Source organism: Podarcis gaigeae (genome assembly GCF_964106915.1).
Source record: "Podarcis gaigeae genome assembly, chromosome: 12".
In the NCBI taxonomy this organism is placed as follows: Eukaryota; Metazoa; Chordata; class Lepidosauria; order Squamata; family Lacertidae; genus Podarcis; species Podarcis gaigeae.
In genome coordinates, this window is record NC_139688.1 from 57,447,869 (window position 1) to 57,473,339 (window position 25,471).

General features: G+C 42.7%; 1 protein-coding gene across 9 annotated transcripts in view; it reads left to right on the forward strand.

Annotated features, from left to right (window-relative positions):
• Positions 1-25,471, forward strand: part of SUGCT (succinyl-CoA:glutarate-CoA transferase) — a 312,430-nt gene that overhangs the window by 31,892 nt on the left and 255,067 nt on the right. For all 9 annotated transcript variants that reach the window (XR_014557045.1, XM_083706370.1, XM_083706374.1 and 6 more), the window contains exons 6-8: positions 565-685; positions 13,795-13,886; positions 22,324-22,467. Coding sequence is in view for 8 of the 9 variants with exons in the window: in XM_083706370.1 (XP_083562496.1) it covers positions 565-685; positions 13,795-13,886; positions 22,324-22,467 (357 nt within the window). In the remaining variant the exon portion in view is untranslated. The remainder of the gene's footprint in view (positions 1-564; positions 686-13,794; positions 13,887-22,323; positions 22,468-25,471) is intronic.

Genomic DNA, 25,471 nt, shown 5'->3' on the forward strand with positions numbered 1-25,471 from the left:
AGCTGGGGAAGAATGGTCTCCCATGCGACAGTCTTGTTTAAGGGTTCAGCTGATTATTTCAGGTCTTTGAATTTCAGATCTCCAAGAGCCAATACACCATTGAAAAAGATACCCTATATATGAAGTGTTTTGACAATATCACCAGCTTTATCAGCAAAACAAAGTAAATTGATGTTTCTGTTTCTTCTGCACCTGTTCCTGAAACAGTAACTGACAATTACAATGTAGGTTTTGCCCCTTGTTATGCTTAGACAGCTCCTATGGCAACTCACTGCCACAGTCATATGTGGCAACATACATCTGACATATTGAATATTTTACTGGAGAATCTGCCCCTCTAAGGCAGACATCATGTCTGCTGTGTAATTGCCTAGGGTGTAAAAAGCATTCGTGCAGGATTGTAAATTTTAATTAAGCGAGGCTCTTTTGGTTTTTGACTTGGGTACCACCGCAGTGCTAGAACTGTCTTGTTTACTGAAATTTTAAATTAAATTACATTGTGAAGTTGCTGACCTTTTGGAAGTTCATTAAGAGTCTGACTCATCCTCACCTTTTTATTTCCAGCTTGCAGCTGTTTGTGATGTTTTTGTGGAGAATTATGTCCCTGGGAAACTGGCTGAAATGGGCCTGGGGTATGAAGACATTAACAAGATTGCACCTCACATTGTTTACTGTTCAATAACAGGTATTTAACTTGCGTTACACCTCAGTGATAAAGTATTCAGCAATTTTATTTTCTCTCTCTGGTATTTTGAAGGGAAAGAAAGACATTTTTTTAAAAAATCTGCTTTTTATTTTTCATTTACATTCTGGTTAGTGGAGTGTTAGTTGTGGAAATAGTCGTAGCATTCTCTGGCCCCACCTTCCTGAAAACCAGTTGGAAGAATAGCTGGGGAATTTATTTTATTCCCCACTCCCCCGCACTGCTTTCAGGCCAAGGCTGGAATCTGGCTTTTTTCTCATAATGCTGGTTCTGCCTACCAGCGCCATGTTTGATTCTTACGAAACAACTGGCTTACCCTTCCTCATGATGCAGCTTGCAAAACTCTTGATGCCATGTAGGAAACCCGGTTTGTACAATCCAGGCCTCTGTAAGGGTCGCGTGAAGCTGCAAGCCTGACAGCTTTTGTATTGAGGCATCGTTTTTGAGAACTTCTTTCTTCATGCTGGGGCTGTTTGAAACCCTGACAGGCTGCTTTTGGGCTGCTCTAATCATGCAAAATCACCACACTGACCATGTCTTCATGTTATGCTAACACATGGTTTAAGCACTATGTACACGAGCAAAAAGTCTTCCTGAAGCCTGCAGCTTCTGCAATCCCACCTTCCCTCCTGTGTAGCCTGGGGAAAGGACTTCAGAAAAGTTGCCTTAATTTTACATGTAAACTGTGGATCACGGTTTAAAACAAACACTGGTCAGTTTCAAAATAAGCCAGCTTCAAACCACTAACCACTGAACCAACCTTCCCCCAAACTGATGCCCCCCAATTATTGTTAGATTGAAACTGCCACCAGCCTAGCAGGGATGCTCATATAGGCTGGGGCTAAAAGGAAGATGTAGTCCAACAGCATATGGTGGGCACCAGGTTATCAAAGACTGTGCTGAACTCTGGTTTATGTGCAAATGCCTGTGTGTGAACGGCCCTCACCTGGAGGTGCCAGTCAGGCTGCAAATGCAAGAATGGTCATGGTGCTGCAGAGGTGCTTGTGTGAGGGCCTTGGTTGGATCCTGTAACATTGTCACGTGAGTAAATGATCTCTCTCTTTCCTGAGAAAGACTATCGGGGCTGGTGAATTATTTCACAAAACTCAAGGAAGTAGCCTGGCTGTTCCAACGGAGCTGCTGGTTATTAAATGATGAATCATTTCATTTGTTAACCACTAAAAATAGTAGTTCGTGTACATGGCACAATAGTGGTAACTAAATTGTCATCTTTGGTCCAGATGCTTATGTACCTGTTTCAGTTTCCACGTCTACCTATAGGCAGCTCCAGGCAGCTAATGCTAAGCACATGTGTAAGTGTTTATTGCTTCCTCCTCCTATGGTGCTTTTGGGTTTAGTAGCCCTTTAACAAGTCTAGGTCTTGTTTCATCTCCACAAAGCATTGTGATATCGCAGCACTGTTGTAGGTGAGCAAAGCCAGGGCAGCGCTTGTTTTTGTCCATGGTTCCTTTGTGTTATGGAGCATCCTCTTTGACCTCGTGCCGTTTCTGACCTTTCAGTTTCAGTTTGTGGTCTGGTTGCTGCTTCACAAAAGTTTGAGGTAGCCAGAGGGGCTCCTCTGTATGAAAACAGATTTTCCCCTCGCTCCCTGTGTCTTTACAACATATAGCTTCTCTTCTATAGCATATCTTCTGGTCTGGATATTTTCCTATTCATATAGACAGTTGTTGTCACATATCTGTTGTTCATTGCATCAGCTTTGAAGGTTTCTCATATTGTGCTGTCATTGTGACTCTAGGATGCCACTGTAGGGAGAATAGTTGGTGCCAAAAAGTCTAGCCCAACGTCTGCTTTGATGCCTCCCAAGTTTGTGGTTATCCCAAGAGAGACTATGCCAGCCCAAAAGGATTATTTCTATTAGAAGGACAGGATTCCTCATTTAATGCAAGAAAAAATTAATATATTTTTGGCATGTAAGGATTTAAAACACACATACTCACTTATATACACAAAATAAGCCAAAATTTCAGTAATTTGCAGGCTAATTGCTTGTTTGGAGACTTTTCTTTTAGAATGAGCCACGTAGTGACATTATCAGGAGACATAATTATTATCTTTAGCTTTGGAACGTGTATGTGTTTCACTTTGAACTAACACATTTTAAAGGGACACTTATAAAAATATTAAGGTGTTTGTGCGTGTGGTTTGATTCCCATCCTGCTGCCCCTGCATGGACCCTACCACATTTGCCTTTTCTTCATTATCAAAAACATTTGTTCATTTGGTTCTTAGAAAGAATCCAGACGGAAGTTGTGGGATCAAAATGGAGAAGAGAGTACTATATTAAATGCTGTGTGGAAATACAGCATTAGATCCAATGTCTTAGCCATGATAAGGAGCCTTCTTCGGATGTAACAGCTGCTTTGGAGATCCATGTAAATTTAACATGTAATTCAGACATTGATACTTTTGCATAAGGTACCCAATTGCTCTTAGATCTTATTATTATTACTACAGTGGTACCTCGGGTTACATACGCTTCAGGTTACATACGCTTCAAGTTACAGACTCCGCTAACCCAGAAATAGTGCTTCAGGTTAAGAACTTTGCTTCAGGATGAGAACAGAAATCGTGTTCTGCCGGCGTGGCGGCAGCAGGAGGCCCCATTAGCTAAAGTGGTTCCTCAGGTTAAGAACAGTTTCAGGTTAAGAACGGACCTCCGGAACGAATTAAGTACTTAACCCGAGGTACCACTGTATTATTTTTAAACAGACCATGGGTGTCTTTTAACATGATATTGGGTAGAATGTTCCGTTCCTATAATATGAGGCATAGTGGACTTGCGTTAACTTGACTTAGGTGAGGTTATTAGCACAGTACCATTGCCTTTTAGTGGACAAAATGGGCTAGCTAATTCATTAGATAAGGTGTCAATACACAGATGTTTAGAAAACTGCACCCAAAGATCAATAATATGATTGATCAATAATCAATTTGATATGCCAACAGTTTTTGATACCATTGGCAGGCATTGCCAGCTCTTCTGGGCTTGCGGGCACATGGGCACAGTGAGCACAATTGACATTTCACCTCCTATTAGAGCCAATCAAAGCCTTATTTTAAGCCTCCCTCGGTTGCATCTCTCCTCACTATGCCCCCATGCTGCAATTAGGTAAAGGTAAAGGGACCCCTGACCATTAGGTCCCGTCACGGATGACTCTGGGATTGCGACGCTCATTTCCGGGTCATGTGGCCGGCATGACTAAGCCGCTTCTGGCAAACCAGAGCAGTGCACGGAAATGCCATTTACCTTCCTGCCGGAGTGGTACCTATTTATCTACTTGCACTTTGATGTGCTTTCGAACTGCTAGGTTGGCAGGAGCAGGGACTGAGCAATGGGAGCTTACCCTGTCGCGGGGATTCGAACTGCCGACCTTCTGATCGGCAAGCCCTAGGCTCTGTGGTTTAACCCACAGCGCCACCCGCGTCCCATATGCTGCAATTAAAGGTAAAGTTACCCCTGCCCGTACGGGCCAGTCGTGTCCGACTCTAGGGTTGCATGCTCATCTCGCTCTAGAGGCCATGAGCCGGCGCCATCCGAAGACACTTCCGGGTCACGTGGCCAGCGTGACGAAGCTGCAGCTGGCAAGCCAGCACCAGCGCAGCACACGGAAACGCCGTTTACCTTCCCGCTATAAAGCGGTTCCTATTTATCTACTTGCACTTAAGAGTGCTTTCGAACTGCTAGGTGGGCAGGAGCTGGGACCGAACGACGGGAGCTCACCCCGCCGCGGGGATTTGAACCACCGACCATACGATCAGCAAGTCCTAGGCACTGAGGTTTTACCCACAGCGCCACCCGCGTCCCCTCAATTAGGCTTGCATAAAATGTTCAGTTTCTGTTAATTGATTCTCATGAAAACTTACAGATTCTGGCTTCACACAATTAACTCAAGGCAGTGTCAATTTACTCTTGGCAGAAAGCCAAGGTCTGCTTGACCTAGAAACTACTTACTCTGATTGGTTAACGACCAGCACTCAACTCTGTTATCTAGGAATGCTAGCACAGTTTGTGTTAGGTGGGTGTGTTAGGAGAAGAAGTGCTGTGTATGGTTAAGAGAGAGAGAGAAAGAAAGGATTTATTTTGCTTTGTTTTGTATGCAGAAACTCTGCTGGTTTTATTTTTCCTTTTAATAAATCCTGTAAATAGTTATTCTGAGTCTAGCTGACTAGTCATTTCCACCTCAACTAGCTTCCTCGCTGTGCAGGAAAACTCTGCTACGTTTGGGCTAAAGCCATTAGAGCTATGCCTGACACTTCAAAGTTCCAAGATAAAATGTTCTGTTGGCTACAATAGGCCTTTGCCAAGCCTAATTTCAGAAGTTGGGAAAGGGATGCTGCTGCAGCTTAAGGGGGAAGCTCTGGGGTCCTATTGGAAGCCTCATGGAAGACATTAGTAGGTAGATGTGCACCTGCTGCTGTTCCATTGATGAACCCTGGAGCATGGTGTCCTCTTGGGCTGCCTCTGCAGGTTGGGAGTGGGAATAAAGCCAATACATTGTGTACCTTGGTTAGGATTAGCCATGGTCATGGGTAGCGTTGATGTAACCCTTAACCTTGGTTAAGTCTAGCAGGAGTGACTTTCATGTAAGGCGAGGCCTGGGATCAAGGACCAAGTAATTTTACATCCCATTTCTTCTCCCTTAGCCCAGGTTAAAGGGTTGAGAACATGACATTGCCACTGGCCCCAGGGGAAGTACTGAAGAATAGTAACTGATTTAACGATATAAGGTTGTCTACATTGTGTTTTTATTTTAGGATTGAAACAATTGTAAAATAGAACAACATTTGCATCAACATCAACAAATCAAATTGTTTTCAGTGCAATCCCCCACCCCAAAAGTGAGTGTTTGGAATCGAAGAGTTAAGGTGGTGATTGTTGACAATCCAAGGAGCATTTCAGAGAGCAAAGGTCCTGTGTGAGAAAATAATTTATGTGTAGATAACCCAAATATGAACTCCTTTTGGAAATTTTGATTACTAAACTTGGAATTCTTATCTAAACAATCCTGATTGAATCTACATAGCCCCCTGCGCTGGTGATTGCTCTGGTGCTCCTATTGCCATGATACATCCCAACAGCCTTACTGCTTGGTGATGCTCTCAGGGCTCTGTCCATCTGTTCTTGCTCATAGGTTGGCTTAGTTACTGATGGGGGTAATCTTAGAAGTAGCGTTACTTTGATCTGTTCTGACAGCTGGGTGGTTGAGGTTGGTTTAAGTTTATTGTGTTTGTCCAGTTAACGTAAAGCACAGAAAAAATTTGCTTTTGTGGATGGCTGGTACGGGCTGCTTTAAATAGAGACTGAACTATGAAGGAAAGTAGATCCATTTATGAAGAGGTGGCAACCATTAGAGGGTCATCTCCAAGCGATGACACACCTAATGAAAGCAACATTGAAAAGAAAATTGTGTGTCGGGATGGGGGGGAAAGGAAATACATCATATTCAGAAGATCCTTTGCCTTTAAGACAGTAGCATTATCAGTGTTACGTACCTGCTTGAAAATTTGAATCTGCTTTTAACTTCAGGTAATCTGGATAACTCAGGCAACCTTAGTTAAATCAGCAAACCTCTTTCAGTCTATGCATTTCCGTATTTCATTAGCTAGAGCACTCTAAACCCCAGTGGAAAAGGCTTACATCAACTTCCGTCAATTATCAGCGTCCTCTTCAGACCCCCTTGAAGCACAGAGCCGAACTTTTCGAAGGTGGAACATGAAGTTGAACAGCCCACTGGTGTGGTCTTGTGGAAAGTAAACCCTGAAGAATTGCAAGGATGTACTGGCAAAATGTACAAAGCAGAGTCTAAAACATGTTTGCTCACAAGCAAATCCCAGAACGTTGCTGTAATTCAGGGATGGGTACTCTGTGGTTCTCCAGATGCTGTTGGAGTGCAGCTCCCAGAACCCCTGGCCATTGGGCCACATTGGCTGGGGCTGAGGGCAGTTGGGATTTAGCAACATATGGATGACCACAGGTTCCTTATCCTTTGGCTGAACACTCTTGCTGGCTTCACTTGTAATGAGATTGGGAAGGGGGTAGACATGGGGTAGGGCAGGGGTCTGCAACCTTTAAGACAAAAAGAGCCACTTCGACCCGTTTCTGAAGAAAAAAAAACTGGGAGCTGCAATACTCGTCATTATAAAAATAACTTTTTTATCACTTTTTAAAAATTATTTCTTTGTTTGACCCCTCAGAATTACTCCTCCTCATAGAAATCAAACGTTAAATTAACAAGTTACCTTTTTGTGTGTGTGTGTTCTTCACTCCCCTTCAAAACAGTGACCAGCGTACATGCCCCTTACAATGTAGCGGGCGAGCGGGAAGGTGACGTCGGGACGGTGCGTGACTAATGCACGCACTGCCCCCATGCAACGTCACAGCCAGTACAGCGCCCGCCACAGTGGGGAGTGTCGGGGCGCACAGTGCGCCTCCTCCCCTCGCTAGTATCCGCCCTGGAGCCGCGGCAAAGGTGTAAAAGAGCCACATGTGGCTCCGGAGCCGCGGGTTGCAGACCCCTGGGGTAGGGAGTCTCTTGCAAAGATATTGCTAAACTCTGCTCTAGGTGAAGAGGAAGCTGCAGCTACTCCTGCAAGCAGTGATACGTGCAGGTGTAGTGCTGCATTCTTTTGATCCCCAGAAAACAGTCAATTACAGTCTCTTATCTGTCAGCTCGTAAATCAGGAGTGCCTGCTTCTGTCGGCTTTAATTGCCTGGCACGGACTTCAAAAGTCTCTTGCTGGTGCGGCCGAAATAAAATCCACATACTTCATTCCTTCCTGGAATGCTGCAGCAGCCAAGAGCAGTCCTACACCAGTGTAAAGCCTCGGATCTGGGCCCATAACCTCGATGTCGGCACCTGGGGTCAGAAGGCCAGCTGGCTAGCCCCCAGCTGGATCGTCTCCCTTTCAGCCTTCACGCTGCGGAGATTCATCAACCTCTGGCTGTGACGTAAACCAGCGACTCAAGCTTGCTGCCTTGAGCACACTATACATAGCAGAGTAAAAACTGCACAACAGAAGAGGCTGAGGCTGTGGATACATACTAATACTACGATACTACAGATTTATTTTACATAAATCAGAACAAAGAAACATGTCATCTCTCCTTGCCATCTTCTCAGAGGGAGACTCAACAACAAAAGCAATACACACTGAGCGGAAGTTCCACTCACGGGACCCAGCAGTCTGTGCTGGAATGTAAACAGACATGTGACACGCAACAATCCCATGTTTGCAACAAAAGGTGGAATGGAATCTCCCAACACATTCTTGGTAGGCAGGGAGGATAATTTCCAAAGGTGTTTATTTTTATGCACAAATAATCTAACAGGCAGTTCTATTTGCAGTTAAAGATCCACCAAGGTCCCAACTAGATTCAGTGCAGTGAAAAAGTACTGCCAGCTTTTAAAACTGTTTTAAAATAACAGCCATGGGGGTCCTTGGTCTGAATCACTCCACTTCCAAGGCTTGCCATTACATTCCAAAAGCTCCAGATAGATTTCTAGCCCTTTTGAGGAGCACCTCTCACCATTAGCTATGAAAGCTCAACCCATCTTCTTGGACTGTTAGAAGTTCCATGTCTTTGATTGTTTCTGGAAAGTGCATATAATAGGCACCTGTCATATCTCAACAGGGGTGCTATTCCACAGAACAGGAGTAGCCACATGGAGAGTCCTGCTCTGAGATGCTGTGGAGCTGGGTTTTGTTGTTTGGGGGACTTTAAGGGGAAATTTCTGCAGAACCCAGTGAACTACCACATACATAAGTAATAAGGCAGTCTCTCATGTAACTTGGCCTTATATGTTAGTATCATCAGTGTACTACAGTGGTACCTCAGTTTACAAACTTAATCCATTCCGGAAGTCCGTTCTTAAACCAAAACCATTCTTAAACCGAGGTGTGCTTTCCCTAATGAGGCCTCCCACTGCTGTTGTCCTTCCACCGTTCAGATTCCGTTCTTAGACCGAGGTAAAGTATGCAAACCGGGACACTACTACTAGTTTTGCTACTTGGAGTTCGTAAACCGAATCGTTCTTAAACAGGACTGTCCTTAAACTGAGGTACCACTGTAATGACATCTCGCTCTGTGTCTCGTGATGGCCACTCCCAACTGCTTCACATAGCTGATAAGTAGCATTCAAGACGAGAGAGTGCCCTGGGGCATCCCATAATTCAGGCGACATGGGGCAAAAAGTACTCATCCAATGCTATCTCCAAGAGCCTAAAATGATTTCTCGCCATCTAATTCCGGATTGTCTGAGGACTTGCATGTCGTCAGGCTTTTTTGTCTTCCTTCAGGTATCTATTCGTTAGGGGATGAAACAGCTTTTTAAAATTTAATTTCTTTCTCATGACATGACATACAGGCGGGTGGAAATGGTTGGAGATGGGGAGAGCAAAGCCGCTCATGGGAAGCCAGGAATTCTTGATGGTGATAGACATGGACAGAGTGCCTTCTAGGAAGGGGGGGAGGTCAGGGTGTATGGGCTCGGTTTGGCAGCACCTAACAGTTTTTGGGCGACTTGGTGTGGGGCTGGCCTTTAGCTGAACCATGTGATCCTGTGCTGGGTTGTCCTCCTGTCAGGATGCTCAAACATGGGCAAGAACACTCAGTGGGGAGCTGTAGGGAAGAAAGCCTGCACAGCCAGGCTTCTGCACCAATAACATAGCCAGTCTTCTGCACCAATTTTACTGCCCCCTTTTAATTGACATCATTCTCATCAATTATCTGGAAATCAAATAAAACCATGGCTGGTATCCCAACAAAGAATGATTTCCGAGTACCTGCAAGTGGGAAGCAACTTGATTTTCAAGAAACAAAATTATTTTCTGCGTTTAACAAGATGTCTTAAGGCTATTTAAAGTCTACATTTTGAGGGTTTAAATGGCTTTCATGCAGATGACCCAATACGCAATAGAAAGCAGATTCTATATGTGTTATTTTCCAACTTGCAGTAAAGTTATGCGGTGTGCAGAATTATGTACCTGAGAAATGGAAGACACAGAAAATTTAGTTTATTTTGAAAAACGAATAGGGCATTGCTTTTCTAAACTTTAAATAAATAGTGTGTGTTTTCATTGCAAACAAACAAGGATGGTATGGGAATTAAAGATGAATGAATTCTGAATCATACCCTGCTGCTTTTGTTCCTCAAATTGATTTGCTTCTTTTCAGTGTTAAATGAAACTGTACATCTGGTAATGCATATTGGCAGAGAGAGATAAACAACATTCCTGTTCTGCTAAGGAGCTAACTTGCTTGGCATGCTGCACTGGACTTTAATATAGATGCTATTTCTTAGGGTTACTAGAAACCAAATGTGCTTTGATATTTCTGATGATAAGCAGAATCAGTTTCTGATGCATACATTTTGGAGGGGACTTGAAAAGCAGCCGAGAAGCCTTGCTGCAACCCATGCTGTGTTTCAGGAGTTCCACCAATAAAAGTTTTATCAACTGGAAGAGTTTTGAGTGGGAAAAAACCACACAGATAAGACTTTGGGATCTAAGTGACCCCCCCACCCCACCCTCAAGAAACAGAAAACAAGGTGTGAGAGGGAAAGACTTAAACGGAGGCCGTTTTGTGAAACAGATAATTGCTTGTCTTGTGGAAAGGCAATTTAATTGAAGAATCAGGCCTGCCATTTGGGCTTCCTTCTGCATCCAGCCTTGTTCCTGCCCACATAGTGGGACTTCTGCCTTTGCCCAGTTGAGTTGGGCACCAGCTGCATCTATCCCTGAGGATGTCTATTCTGTCTATAGCAACAGGTGCCCCAGTTACATTCACGTTAGATTACTCCAGTTCACTCTTTGGAGTCTTTGGATCATGTTAACAAGTGCTCTGGTACACTTGTGTGGATTATTAGTTTCAGGGCACAGTTCAGAGAGTTGCGTCTTTCTCCTGCTCCTGCTCCTCCTCCTCCCTTGAATTTTTAAAAAAGAATAGTAACAACATAGTAGTGCGGAACCTTTGTAGTGTACACATCAAAAAGCTGTTGAGGTCAACAGAAAAAGATGAAGTTACAGACAAATGATTAGACTCCTTCAAGTGACATGCAATTTATAGCCTGCTGCCGCAAGCAGTTTTGCTATCAATACATTATGTACTAAGGATTTATTAATACCTTCCCTAAATATAGAAATGGGACACGGGTGGCACTGTGGGTTAAACCACAGAGCCTAGAGCTTGCCAATTGAAAGGTCAGGAGTTCAAATCCCCGTGATGGGGTGAGCTCCCGTTGCTCGGTCCCTGTTCTGCCAACCTAGCAATATGAAAGCACGTCAAAGTGCAAGTAGGTAAACGGCATTTCTGTGCTGCTCTGGTTCGCCAGAAGCGGCTTAGTCCTGCTGGCCACATGACCCAGAAGCTGTACGCCTGCTCCCTTGGCCAATAAAGCGTGATGAGTGCTATTGGCCAAGGGAGCCACTGTTTGTCCACAGACAGCTTCTGGGTCATGTGGCCAGGAGGACTAATCAGCTTCTGGCGAAACCAGAGCAGTGCACGGAAACACCGTTTACCTTCCCGCCGGAGCAGTACCTATTTATCTACTTGCACTTTGACGTGCTTTCGAACTGCTAGGTTGGCAGGAGCAGGGACCGAGCAATAGGAGCTCACTCCATCATGGGAATTCGAACCGCTGACCTTCCGATCAGCAAGCCCTAGGCTCTGTGGTTTAGACAGGTCTTAAAATTAGGTAAATACAACCTCAGATAAAGAACATCAAATGACATATTACACAGTGTCATGATTTATTTGACAGAAATAAAGCCAAAATGGAGAAATTGTGTGTGAAAAACAAAGTACACCCCTACTGCTTCCATAGAAGTCCTATAGAAAACGATTACTTCAAGTTATTTCTGCTTAAGGTAGTTCAACAAGCTATTGAATAATAATTTGTACTTAGTTTTTCACACATGGCTTTTCCATTTTGGCTTTATTTCTGTTAAATAACATGATGCAGTATGTCATTTGTGGTTGTTCATCTGAGGTTTTATCTACCTAATTTTAAGACCTGCTAAGGAACAGATGATTGTTGTTATGTCTTCATATGTAAAATCACAGAATTCAAGGAGGTTTCACATTCTTTTTCCCATGACTGTACAGTGGTACCTTGGTTTAAGAACAGCTTAGTTTATGAACAATTTGGATTAAGAACGCTGCAAACCCGGATGTAGGTGTTTTGGTTTGTGAACTTTGCCTTGGAATAAGAACATGTTTTGCTTCCTGTTGAGTGTGTTCCATTTGTAAATGGAGTCCCCCGCTGCTATGGGAAAGCATGCCTTGGTTTAAGGACGCTTTGGTTTAAGAACGGAGTTCCGGAATGGATTAAGTTTGTAAACCAAGGTACCACTGTAATTAAAACCAACCCATAATTTTAAAATGACAGCTGCAGAGTTTCTTGCATGGTCCACAAGGAGGAAGAACAGATGGAATACTTTTTAAAAAGATGATTCCAGCAGGTATTTTAATTGAAAATTTCTTTCAGTTGTAACTGTTTTTTGTGTGTATGCTAACTTTGTACATTGCTTATAGACTACTGTAGTTAAGCGGCATGTAATTTTTTAAAATAAATAACATTTTGTATTCAGTTTATTGTTTAGAACATGAGAAGTCAATGAAGGCTACAAATAATGTTTTGTATGTAAGGGGGGGGGCATGGCACCAACTTTCTGAGGAACAATATCACAAAGTAGAGACGTGGCAATTTAAAATAGGCTGAATATGGAGTGCATATCCAAAATACACCCAAATTAAAGTCTCACGTTGAATATAACTGATCTGTAGAAAGGACTTTGTGATCTGAAAATGTGATGTACTTTTTTAACCCCAGAAAATCTTTAATAATAATAATTTAAAAATTGTCACAAGCCATCTCTGAAGCTTAGATCGTTTGGCTTGCCCTTGTTCAATAGCACATAGGTCTGCTTGTTTGGTACATGATGCTCAACATGTGACAGGCATTTTCTAGACTCAATATTTTATTCTAGCATATTTGGCAGCCCTATAATTATAAAGATGCATGCAATGCCTCACTTTAAGTTTGGTTTTTCTCATGCTAGAGCATTGCTCATGTTTCTTTGCTTAGTTCATTAATCTTTATTAAATAAAGATGTTGGTTGTTCATAATGGATAAAACTGATATTCGGCAGAACAAGAAGTCTAAAGGTGTTTCTTATTAATTTGTCATTAAGTGGAGAGATCTAGTTTTCTGGATTAAATCTGTGGTGATACCCTGTCCCTGTGTTCTCTCTGTTTAGGGAGTTGGGGCAGCTCCATACAACAAAATGTACTTTGTACCAGGGCATAAAATTTATGTGCATTACATATATTAGTTGTGAGGGGTGTGTACATTTATTTTGCTGCTTGTTCCTTTAAAATGCATAGAAGCAGCAACTGGAAGAGCAGCTATTTAAATTACAGCAACCATTTTAAAATGTACATCTATAAATAGAAATTAGTGTATGCAGATTTTATGCAAATATATATATATTCCTTATTCCTTTTTGCAGCATTTGTACCAGAATGTGCTGGTAGTCTAGCATGATCTCATACTTTGGACTTCTGATTATTAATATCAAATAGCATGGACTTTCCTTTCTATCTCTTGGGGGAAATGCTGCTGTGTCCCAGTGATTATTATTATTTGCTTCTGGAAAGCTTTGAAAGCTTCCTGCAGCCTAACCCTATGCATGAGTGGGACCTCCTTTCATATACATCATAATATTCTTGCATGTGTACATAGGAAGCTGGATGAAATGTTGTCTCTTAAGTAGATATAATTTAGCAGCGCAAGAGGCTTGTGGAGTGGATGGTCTAAGGTTTTGTGTTGTGCTTTAAGTTGCATAATGGCTCTATTAGTTGCAAAGCAATGTGCTTTCATTGATAACAGTAGCCAAATGGAATGCCTGCTTGCCTAGGAAATCTATTAATTTCAAAATGGGAAACTTGATAGAAATGGGTTCCCCTCTTAACTTATTTAGCACACACTATCTTGATTTGCCAAAAAGGTTAGTCACTACCACTGCCCTGTACGTTCTTCTTAAGTTTGTTTTCTCTCTCTTTTTAGGCTATGGTCAAACAGGTCCGAAGTTTCAACGAGCAGGCTATGACTCTGTCGCAGCTGCAGTTTCAGGCCTCTTGCATATCACAGGTCCCCAGGTATGCTACCTCAAGTGAAGCACAGTGCTTTTGCTGTAATTCAAAACTTCAGTGTTGCATGGTTAGCAGTAATGGACAGAATTAATGAGATTTAGGAAGTGGGAAACAGTGGAAATAAGATACTGTGTAGTTAAGGATCATCTTTGCATGCTGTCAGGGCCTCCTCCTCAAGAGTCTAAAACATTGCCTTGATTTCAGATTGATTTCAAGAAAGAACAAGTGGGTCCCTGCAACAAAATGTTGCAGTATCCCTGGCGCTCAGGTGTGTTACAGGTGTGGGCCTGTGATTCAGGGTGCTTAAAAAGTTAGCATTAAAGACCAGAGTCCTAGTTCAAAGGTTGGTCTTCATGTGCCACATTTATTGATTGTTTTTTAGGTTTTGAATATTTGGGAAGTGCTACTGGTACACATGGACGTGGGTGGCGCTGTGGGTTAAACCATAGAGCCTAGGACTTGCTGATCAGAAGGTCGGCAGTTCAAATCCCCGCGGCGGGGTGAGCTCCTGTTGCTCGGTCCCTGCTCCTGCCAACCTAGCAGTTCGAAAGCACAACAAAGTGCAAGTAGATAAATAGATACCGCTCCGGCGGGAAGGTAAACGGCGTTTCCTTGCGCTGCTCTGGTTCGCCAGAAGCGGCTTAGTCATGCTGGCCACATGACCTGGAAGCTGTACGCCGGCTCCCTCGGCCAATAAAGCGAGATGAGCGCCACAACCCCAGAGTCGGTCACGACTGGACCTAATGGTCAGGGGTCCCTTTACCCTTACGTTACTGGTACACATGGAAGACAATTGAGTATGAGACTTCTCCATGCTATTAAATAATAATAATAATAATAATAATAATAATAATAATAATAATAATAATAATAATTTTTTATTATTTATACCCCGCCCATCTGGCTTGGTTTCCCCAGGCACTCTGGGCGGCTTCCAACAGAACACTAAAATACAATAACCTATTAAACATTAAAAGCTTCCCTAAACAGGGCTGCCTTCAGATGTCTTCTAAAAGTTTGGTAGTTATTTTTTTCTTTGACATCTGGTGGGAAGGCGTTCCACAGGGCGGGCGCCACTACCAAGAAGGCCCTCTGCCTGGTTCCCTGTAACTTGGCTTTTCGTAGCGAGGGAGCCACCAGATGGCCCTCGGCACTGGACCTCAGTGTCCGGGCAGAACAATGCTTGTTTGGGCCTTCTGTGAGGTCAGAGAGGACAATTCATGTCTCACCTCTGGCCTACAATTTTGCAGGGCTGCTGAAGCTACCCTCTCTCAGCCTGGCTTTTGTACTTGCAGTTGGGCAACATACAGTAAACTACGTTACCATATTGCTGTATAGTGCTCTATCAGTTCCAGGCTAACCCCACAACCTGCAGTAGGGGTTTAAGACAGGCAGCAACCATCTTGCACGTGTTAATTGACATGTGACTGCCAATGTGTGGGTCCTTTTGGACCCAGGAGAGGATGGAATGGGGCAAAGCGGGCTTATGCACACTCTCCCAATGTGCACAGGGGCCAGAAACACAACTCTTGTGCAAAATGGGGATTTCCTGTAGCACTGGACAAAAGTCTGGTGTGTAGACAACATATGAGTCTGAGCTGTGGTATTCTGTGTGAACTGCACCACAGAGCTATGGTAAATAACACTGTCCCAGCATCAACCCTCCCAACCTGCAGTTTTGGGGTAATGAATGGTGTTTGCTTTGAACTTTGCATTAGCAGGGCTACTTTTTAAAAATGTTTCGCAGTAAATACGAACTGAGAAAGATCAGGAACTATTCTCTTTGCTGCTATTTTGGGGGGTTTCCGGAGTGGTGCCCATCCCAGCTATAAAGTGAAATCCAGTTTCCCATGGATTTCTCTTGCTGGTTCTCGCTTCTCCTTGGGGACACTTGAAAATAAGACCTCATTGTGAAACTGAAAGTGGTTCTTTCTACCCCGTATAGCTGCATGTCCCTTTGTTCCATTCTCTTCCCTCTCCTCCTGCTTGACATTTCTCCCCTTCCCAGTCTCTCCCCCTTTTTGTGCCATTCAGTTTTTATGGGGCAGTTTGGAAAGTTTCTCTTATGTACTGAGCTGCATCCTAGAACAATAGGATCCAGAATGCAGCAGTCTGATTGGTCCACAGGAGCCACCCAATCCAGCTCCAGGTGGAAGTGTGTCAGCGACCTGATTGGCCTGCAGGAGCAGCCAATCAGGCTCCTGGATGAAATGACTCAGTAACCTGATTGGCCTCCAGGAGCAGCCAATCAGGCTTCTGGAGAAGGTGAATCCGCAACCTGATTGGCTTACAGTAGCAGCCCGGAATTAGCCAATCACACGGAGCCCATTGTGTAAATAACGTATAGTTAGATGTTTTGGGGAAAGTTTCATTCATTGCTGCTATGAGCTGAATAAAGAGCTTGAAATTCACACTCGACTCTGAGTCTATTTCAGTTTCTCACTTTCCTTAGCCCCCCCCCCCCCTTCAGATGTTCTTCAGCCCTCAGGGTTACCCTGATTCTGCCAATGCTGCTCTGTTGTGCATGGCCAATGTCTTTCTGGCTACGTCAAGTACAACCATGGGAAGAATCAATTTAATATATAAAAGTATTTCTCCCTCCCACACAGTTGTCAGTTTTTGCCCTCTCAACAGTCTGTGCCCCTGAGTTGATATGGGGCTGTTGGGGGGGATTCATTCTCCCTCAGCAAGACAGGTGGGAGCCAGGTTCGAATGTGGGTTTGCCCACGAACTCCTTCATTCATGCAAGCTGCCATCCCTGAGCTTAAGCCCTCAATACAAGACTGATGGAAGGATTGTTAGAGTAACATATGCTCAGCTCTTTGAACACAGTGAAGGCATATAAAAATGTGAAATACTATTACATCTCACTTGTTCTGAAGATTTCAGCAGCTTCTTTTTCTTTCTGCAAGGAGAGATCTGAGTAAGAAATTTTAGTTATGTGTTGTGACTAGTAATTCTGGTTTGACAGATACAAAGTTGTTTAAAAAATGGAAGTTTGGATTATTTGTTTATTGGAAGAAGTTCTTCTCTCTGATTTGTTTGCAAAAATACGAAAATGGAATAAATCAAAAGTTTAAAAATGTAGCTTATGTAAGTATAGAACTGATTGCTGATTATGTTTTAAATTTAACAAAATAATGTGAAGTTCTAAACAGTGGAAAAGCTGAGCCCATTCTGTGTCCTGCAAAACATCCTGGGAAGCACCATAAAACCCTATTAATTTTATAGGGTTTTGATGGTTTTAACCAAAAATGAAAAGTTATAAAGCATTAACAACAGTAATAAAGAATAACAGCAACAATATTTTAGACTGTAGGCAGCCACTCTCTTATCACTGACATTTATAAGGCACTTTTTGGGCCTCTTTTGGCTGAAGAATGGGATAAAAATGCTTCTAATAATTTAAGCAGCTCCTGATATACAATTTTTCCCTGGGCTGTGCAACAAAATAAAATAATGCAATATATAGTCATAATTAAGAACCAATAACTCAACCTTCCTTGCATAGAGGCAGCATAAAATCATTTATGGCCCAGGTTTAAAACACAGTTTAAAACCCTGTGATAAGAAGGGACCAGGCAAGGCTCTCTGCTGAGTTTCTTCCATAGCTGAAGTGCCACTACTAAGAAGGCTCTCTTCATTTGGTGGGGGGAGGGGAAGCACCTGGTAGGAGGAGGTGACTATTAAAGGAACCTGTCTTAAGGTGTTTAGGGTTTTGTAGGTTAAAACCAGATCTTTACTTGGGTCTGGGAGTGGACTGGGTGCCAGTGCGGCTGATAAATCACTGACATAATTTAATTAAAACTGGTGGTTCTGTTTTGAACCAACTGTGGTTTTCAGGCCATTTTTTAAAGCAGCTCAACATACAAAGCATTTCAGTAGTTAAAATAGGGTGGGTGCTATATGATATAATAATCTTTATTGTCATTGTCCCATACAGAACAACGAAATTGAAAAATCTACATAAGACATTCAGAAGCCAACAAGCCTGCTATCCCAGCTATCCCAACCTGGTTAGCCCCCTAAAAACTCTGATATCCCATTTTTAAATATAATGGTCCTCACAATAAACGAATTTGTTGTTGTTGTTGTTGTTAATATACTCCCATAGAGACTCCTTACACTGCGTTTAAAACTATCAAAGCGTGGATAACCATGGCTATTAGATGATTTACCATCAAGATAGAAGAACTACTAGAAGATTTTCCAATCATAAACCATAAAGGAAAACAATTACACTGGTCAACAACAAATTTGTTATCTGCATTTTTTCAGCTGATTTAGGATGAATCTGATGCGCTGAATCCAAAAATCACATTGGTTTTGCTCAATCAGGTCAAGTTTTTGAGCTATGGCCACATGTCTTTTTTTACGTTTTTGTTCACATGTACGCTTGTGTGGAGCATTTAAGAAGAAGTTGGTGGGGGTAAAATGCCTTGTCAAATAATTCTTTTGATTGGAAATTATTATTTTAATGACAAGAAGTATTCTGGGTGATTATGTCGAAAAGGGATTAGTTTGAAGTCATAAAACCTCGAAATCTTCCAGCAAAGCATAAAGTTGGGGGATCAAAACTAAGTTAATGGGGCAGCCGCCCCACGAAGTATCCTGATCTTCAATCAGCACGTCCTGTAGCTCATTGTGATGAAATTCTAGTGCCTATCTTTGGAGAACTTCCTGACATTAGTGACGAAGATGCCTCCAGTGTTGAAGGACATGAAGAAGAAGATGATGCTCCACATCCATTTTCCCAAAAGGAGTTGAATGATCTAGTTCGCGACCTCAGCTTGTCAAAGGACTCTGCCGAACTGTTGGCATCCAGATTGAAGGAAAAAAACCTCCTCTCTGACAGTGCTCGCATCAGCTTCTTCCGCCACAGGCATCAAGAATACCTCCGTTTTTTCTCGGAAGAGAAGGACTTGGTGTACCGTGCAGATATTGCGCAGCTTCTGCTCAAGCTTGGAGTGCCACAGTACGAACCCAAAGATTCAATGACAGCAGCAAGCGATCACTGAAATGTGTTCTGCTACACAACGGCAACCAGTTTGCCTCTATACCCCTGGCTCACTCGAGTACACTGAAGGAGAACTATGAAGCGGTGAAGTATGTGCTGGAGAAAATTGGTTATGATCAGCATAAGTGGTTTATTTGTGTTGACCTGAAGATGGTGAACTTTTTGTTGGGACAACAGTCTGGCTTCACCAAGTACCCATGTTTTCTGTGCATGTGGGATCTCTGATGAGGGACCGTGCTCAGCATTACACGAAGGAGGACTGGCCTGTGCGGGAGGAATTGGCGCCTTGCAAAGAAAGGAACGTTATCAACGACCCTCTGGTGGACAGAGACAGAATACTCTTCCCACCACTGCACATCAAGCTCGGCTTAATCAAGCAGTTCACCAAGGCTCTGGACAAGGATGGTGACTGCTTCACTTACTTGTGCCAGGCTTTTCCAGGATTGACCATGGAGAAGTTGAAAGCTGGCATCTTTGACGGTCTTCACATCCGTCAGCTCATCAGAGATCCAGAGTTCGGAAAATCAATGAATGAACTGGAACTGGAAGCATGGAAGGCATTTGTACTGGTAGTGAAGAACTTTGTTGGCAACAATAAGGCCAGAAACTACGCAGAACTTGTCAACAACATGCTGACTGCTTTCAGAAACCTGGGCTGCAACATGAGCGTCAAGATGCACTACCTATTTTTTATATATGGACCGGTTTCCTGAGAACCTGGGTTCAGTGAGTGACGAGCAGGGGGAGAGATTCCATCAGGACATAAAAGAGATGGAGACCAGGTATCAGGGTCGCTGGGACGCAGTCATGATGGCTGACTACTGTTGGACTCTGAAGAGAGACCTCCGTGCTGCTGAGCATCCCAGGAGTTCCAGGAAACAGAAGTTCAAGCCCTGAAGTTTGAAAAATGGTGAAGCAGCTTGCAATTTACATGTACTTACCTTTATCAATGCCCACCATTCAGTTTACAGAAAACCTGACCTGATGGAGAGAAACGGATGCCATTTCCTGATTCAGCAGTGCAAAAATACCCTAAATCAGTTGTAGAAATCTAGACAACATTCAAAAAGTAAAAAATTGTTGCCCAGTATTATCAGTAAGACAGTTCTACATATCCCTCCCTTCTAATATTGTAATATTGCCACGGCAGGGGACTCTTCTATATGGTTACAAATTGTGGGCCACTCTGAATGTGTTTCAACTTGAATTGATCCCTATTGAGTTGGATCAGACTTTTAGGTAAAATACAGATGATGATGATGATGATGATGATGATGATGATGCATCTGGTATTATCATTTGGTTATCAAACTTCTCCTGCAAAGCTTTGATCTCCAGCCAACACATTTGGAAAAAGATTAAAGCCAAAGCAGTAGGGTCTAAAATGCCTGAATAAGAAAAAATGGTGGCACATTCAGAGAACATAATAAATCTAAAAGAGAAAATTACTAACAGTTTCCAAGTCTGCAGATTCTTATGGTACCTTTTCAGCTTATTTTTAATTGTATTTGTTGTATGTACTAGGAGATTCTGACTGCATGGGCACATTAACCTATAATAGTTTACTTCATGGGGTGCCTAACTGGTTTGAAATGTTAGCACAACATGAGCTCTTTTTAAGGATTATTGATCTTGCTTAATTATGAAGAAGATGACCTAACTGATGCAGATGCCTTTGTCTGGCATGTGGCCATTTTAAAATAACTCACAGAAACATAACCTGAATGATTCTGTATGCTGGAAGCAATTTTGAGTGGTCTAATCCAAACCCTCATGGCTTCCCATGTTGTGCTGGACTTTGCCTCCATATGTGCCATTGTTTAGCAAAGAGAGAGGCTGAAACTAATAAGAAATTGGCTTCTGAATCTGACTTCCATCATGATGAGTTGGGTGTCAGATGATGAAGCTAAATACAGATCAACTTCCCCACAAAATATTTAGCCTAATCCTATGGTTCTCATCCCTAAAGAAACATTAAATGTGTATAACTACATTTATTCTGCAATTCCTATGTACTGCTACCGGGAGGTAAACTGCACTGAGTTCAGTGGGGCTTTGAGACACACTCCCATTCATTATTTGTGGCCTTTACCTCTCCTTTGCCTCTGTTACCTCCCCCGTTTGTGAACATTTAGATTGTAAACTCTTGGAGCTGCAGATCCATTGTTGTCGTCTGGTTTAATTACATGCTATGCCCATTGGTGCTATGTAAGCAAATTATTATTAACTGTATGATTATTTTCATTCTTACAAACAACCATACTGAGATGGAGCTCTGTGTAACTTAAAAGTCTGGCTACCAGCATTTAAAACACTACTTGATGTAAATAAGCCTTATTTGTGGTGTGTTTGCCCTCCCCTTTTGCTGTCCAGTCCAGATTAACAAATCCTAAAGAATGTAGATGGTTAAAGTTAGAGAGTTTCCACTTGGAAACTGAAACTTTATTGCCATCATGCTGGAGGGTGGAAGTTCATGGAAGAAAGAGTTGGAAGCGACCCAAAATAATCTGAATTTAACCCAGTTCTACTCTGGGTGCTCATCATCTGAGACCCTCTTCCTGTGTTCCCTCCAGGAGAGGTCTGCAGGCTGGCAACACGAGAGGGGGCCTTTTCTGCAGTGGCTCCCTGGTTGTGGAATGCTCTTTCCAGGGAGACTCACGTGGTGCCATCATTATATACCTTTAGGCACAAGGAAAAAAGTTGTGGCCAGCGTGGTGTAGTTCTTAAGAGTGGCAGACTCGTAATCTGGGGAACCGGGTTCGCGTCTCTGCTCCTCCACCTGCAGCTGCTGGGTGACCTTGGGCCAGTCACACTTCTCTGAAGTCTCTCAGCTCCACTGTTTGTTGTGGGGAAGGAAGGGAACGGAGAATGTTAGCCACTTTGAGACTCCTTAAAGGGAGTGAAAGGCGGGATATCAAATCCAAACTCTTCTTCTTCTTCTTCTTCTTCTTCTTCTTCTTCTTCTTCTTCTTCTTCTTCTTCCTCTGTAACCAGGCCTTTGGCTTTTAAGTATCTGTGGCATTTTAGTAGTAAGTGGGATTTTTTACTGTATTTCTTTTTCCTCTTGGTTTTCATGTAGCTTTGGGGGGGGGGGGTGTCTGCCTCCCTGTCTGTAAGTTGCTTTGCTTTGCCCTGGGCAAAATAAAGTGACTAACAAATTCAGCAAATGATAATAATGAATAATAAAAAAGTGGGATTATCCATGATCACAGTTAACAAGCAGATCACTTGAGATGCTTGTGGTCACCTTCATTCTTAGAATCCTTAAACTGAAATAACTTGCTGGCATATTTCCATGGAAGAGTCAAAGCCAAGTCTGTAGCTAGTGACAGTCATTTTACAAAATTTAGAGAAAAATGTTTGTGGTATAGAGTGTAGAGTATTGAAATGTCAGCTTTTCTTTTGTCTTATTTCCCCCCCTTCTAGGAAGGTGAGCCAGTTAGGCCAGGAGTAGCCATGACTGACCTTGCCACAGGATTGTATGCATTCGGTGCAATTATGGCTGGACTTCTTCAGCGATATAAAACAGGGAAGGGAATGCACATAGACTGCAATTTGCTATCGTCTCAGGTGAGGACATATTCTGTTATTTGGATAATGAGGTCAGGATTCACTTTCTGAATAATCTCTGCAGTATGGCACATGTGGCAGATTTCACTCAGGAGGCTTGTGTGTGTGTTAATAAAGAAAAAATTCACTGCACTATCCAGCTCCTATAAATGACATGATAGGATATCTATGAGGTTGAATTTATTGCACTAATTTAGCAAACTTTTAAGAGCATTTTAGCAAAATGATAAAATATGCATGTGGACTTCAATGGCTACAAGTCTGGTTCCAAAAATAGCTGATCAACAGTCTAATCTATGGCATATCTTACTGCCAGGTATGTGGGCATAGGCAACCTAAACTGACCGAAATGGTTAATTATGGAAGACACATACATGCACCTATCTTTCTATGTACAGTACTTCCTTATGATCAGCAATTGTTCTATGCTCATAAAAAGATGGTAAGCAATTTACCAGGCAGAACAGTTTTATAAGCCAAATTTTAGCTCATGTTGAACAAGCCTTAACTATGTACCTTGGTACCTTGGTTTACAAACAAGTCTGGTTTGCATACGTTTTGGATTACAAACACGTCAAACCCAGAAGTGCGTGTCCCAGTTTGCAAACTCTTTTTGGATTACAACCCATTTTTTTGGATTACGAACAAATTTTTTTGGAGGCTCCATTAGCGAAAGCGAACCTTGGGTTACAACCTGTTTTGGTTTACAAATGGACCTCCAAAATGGATTATGGTTGTAAACCAAGGTAGCACTGTATTTTGTATTTTCATATTTTTCTGTTGTGAACTGCCCTGGGATTTTCAGATGAAGGGTGGTAGACAAATTTTAATAATAATAATAATAATAATAATAATAATAATAATAATAATAATAATAATTTATATCCCGCCCTCTCCAGCCAAAGCCAGGCTCAGAGCAGCTAACAACAGTAAAATAATACAGCATTCTAAAATCAATTCATTATAAAATCAGTTCAAATCAAATTAATGGCAACCATTGGGCTAGAGTTCTGTGAGGATTGCTAAAGGAGGGGGTCAGGCTGTGCCCTGGCCAAAGGCCTGGTGGAACAGCTCCATCTTGCAGGCCCTGCGGAAAGATGTCAAGTCCCGCAGGGCCCTAGTCTCTTGTAACAGAGTGTACCACCAGATTGGGGCCACAGCCGAAAAAGCCCTGGCTTTTTAATAACGATATCTACTTTTTGTATTTTATCCCCCCCCCCATATCTTTAAGTGCATGTGTAATTTGCGGTTCATTAAAATTACCATGAATACTCCCTCTGACTATGAGTGCTCAGAAGAAATACAGATATTTGTATTTGCATAGAATCCAAGCAATTGATCCTTTTGCTTAGTAGTAAATGCAGAATTTTTTGAAAAAATTATTTATGTTACTATTTGGGTAGTAAATTATTACCATAAGCCCAGTCTCAGACCCATTGCAAAATGCATGTTGAAAATGACATTAAAATGTAACTGAAGGGAATAGCTGGGAAGATTTATTAATTTGTTATCCATTAATTTGAGTTTTAGTCTGTCCTTCATCCATACCAGGGTAGAAAGGGACGCGGGTGGCACTGTGGCTTAAACCACTGAACCTCTTGGGCTTTCCAATTCGAATCTGCACCATGGGGTGAGCTCCCGTTGCTCTATCCCAGCTTCTGCCAACCTAGCAGTTCGAAAGCATACCAGTGCAAGTAGATAAATAGGTACCGCTGCGGCGGGAAGGTAAACGGCGTTTCCGGATGCTCTGGCTTCCATCACAGTTGCATCAGAGGCAGTTAATCATGCTGGCCACGTGACTTGGAAAGCTGTCTGTGGACAAATGCCAATTCCCTTGGCCTGAAGCGAGATGAGCGCCGCAACCCCATAGTTGCCTTTGACTGGACCTAACCATCCTTTACCTTTTCTTACCTACCAGGGTGGATTACATCTAAATGCACTGTTAAGACAACAAAGCAACTTTCACTAGGTAAAACATCAGAGAATATACACAGAACAATAATACAATAACACAGCACCGCTAGATGCTTCGTATGCAGCTGTTTATCAATATTTTTCTTAATTATATACATGGGGGACTCATATACAGAAAGAAAACTTGTGGGAAGAGAAGGCTTCTGTCTTCTTCCCCAGCACTAATAAAATGAGGTCCCAGCATGACTGGAAGCCTTAAGGAAAGCATCTCCTATGGTGCCTCCGCTGCTCACCATCTGCCTTTCCAGTCACTCCTGTGCCTATAATTAAAAAGAAGAAGAAAGAACAGATGCATAGCTGTGTGCTGTGTTATCTAGTAAACATCTTCCAAAGTTAAAGCTGTTACCCTACTGGGTCACCAACCTTTCCTTGCCCAAGGAGGCACATTTGGAATTTTCAAATGCTGCCCCCAAAATCCTTCTGAGGTGGACAACATTTGGACTGTCACAAAATGGCTGCCATTGGAGGCATGGCCAGTCACACATTATTGCCTTTTTCTTGCTCATTCTGCATGTTTGTACCTTGCCTACTGGGAAAAACCCCAGAGACAAAAGGAAGTGACGGGGGAACCGGACCAAAAAACCAATGGCTCAGAGCCAAAGAAGAGGAAAAATAATCACATAAACTCTCTTTCTTCCCATTCCTTCTCTTGCTGATCTGTCCTCCACTCCCTGCTTCCTGTTGCCTTTCAAAATGTGTTGCCTCTTTTCTTCCCAGTCACTCCACTTTCTTCTTGGATTCCAATCTTAGCATGAACAACTGGAGTTCCTCTCTCTCTACTGAAGGTTTATTAGGCAGAGGGTGGTTCTCCTCTTCCTTCTTAACAAGGGGAAAAGGGGGCAGTGAGGGGAGGGAGGAATGTAGAGGCTTCAAGGGCGCAGTGGGCTGGGGCTGAAGGCTTGCATGGTTGCCATGTTGGGAACACCAGCTCCATAAGGTTTTAATCCTGTGGATTTGCTAAATCAGGCCACAGCTGGATAGTAGCTGATTTCTCACTGGGAGCAGCTCTTTATGAGTTGATCCGAAATTA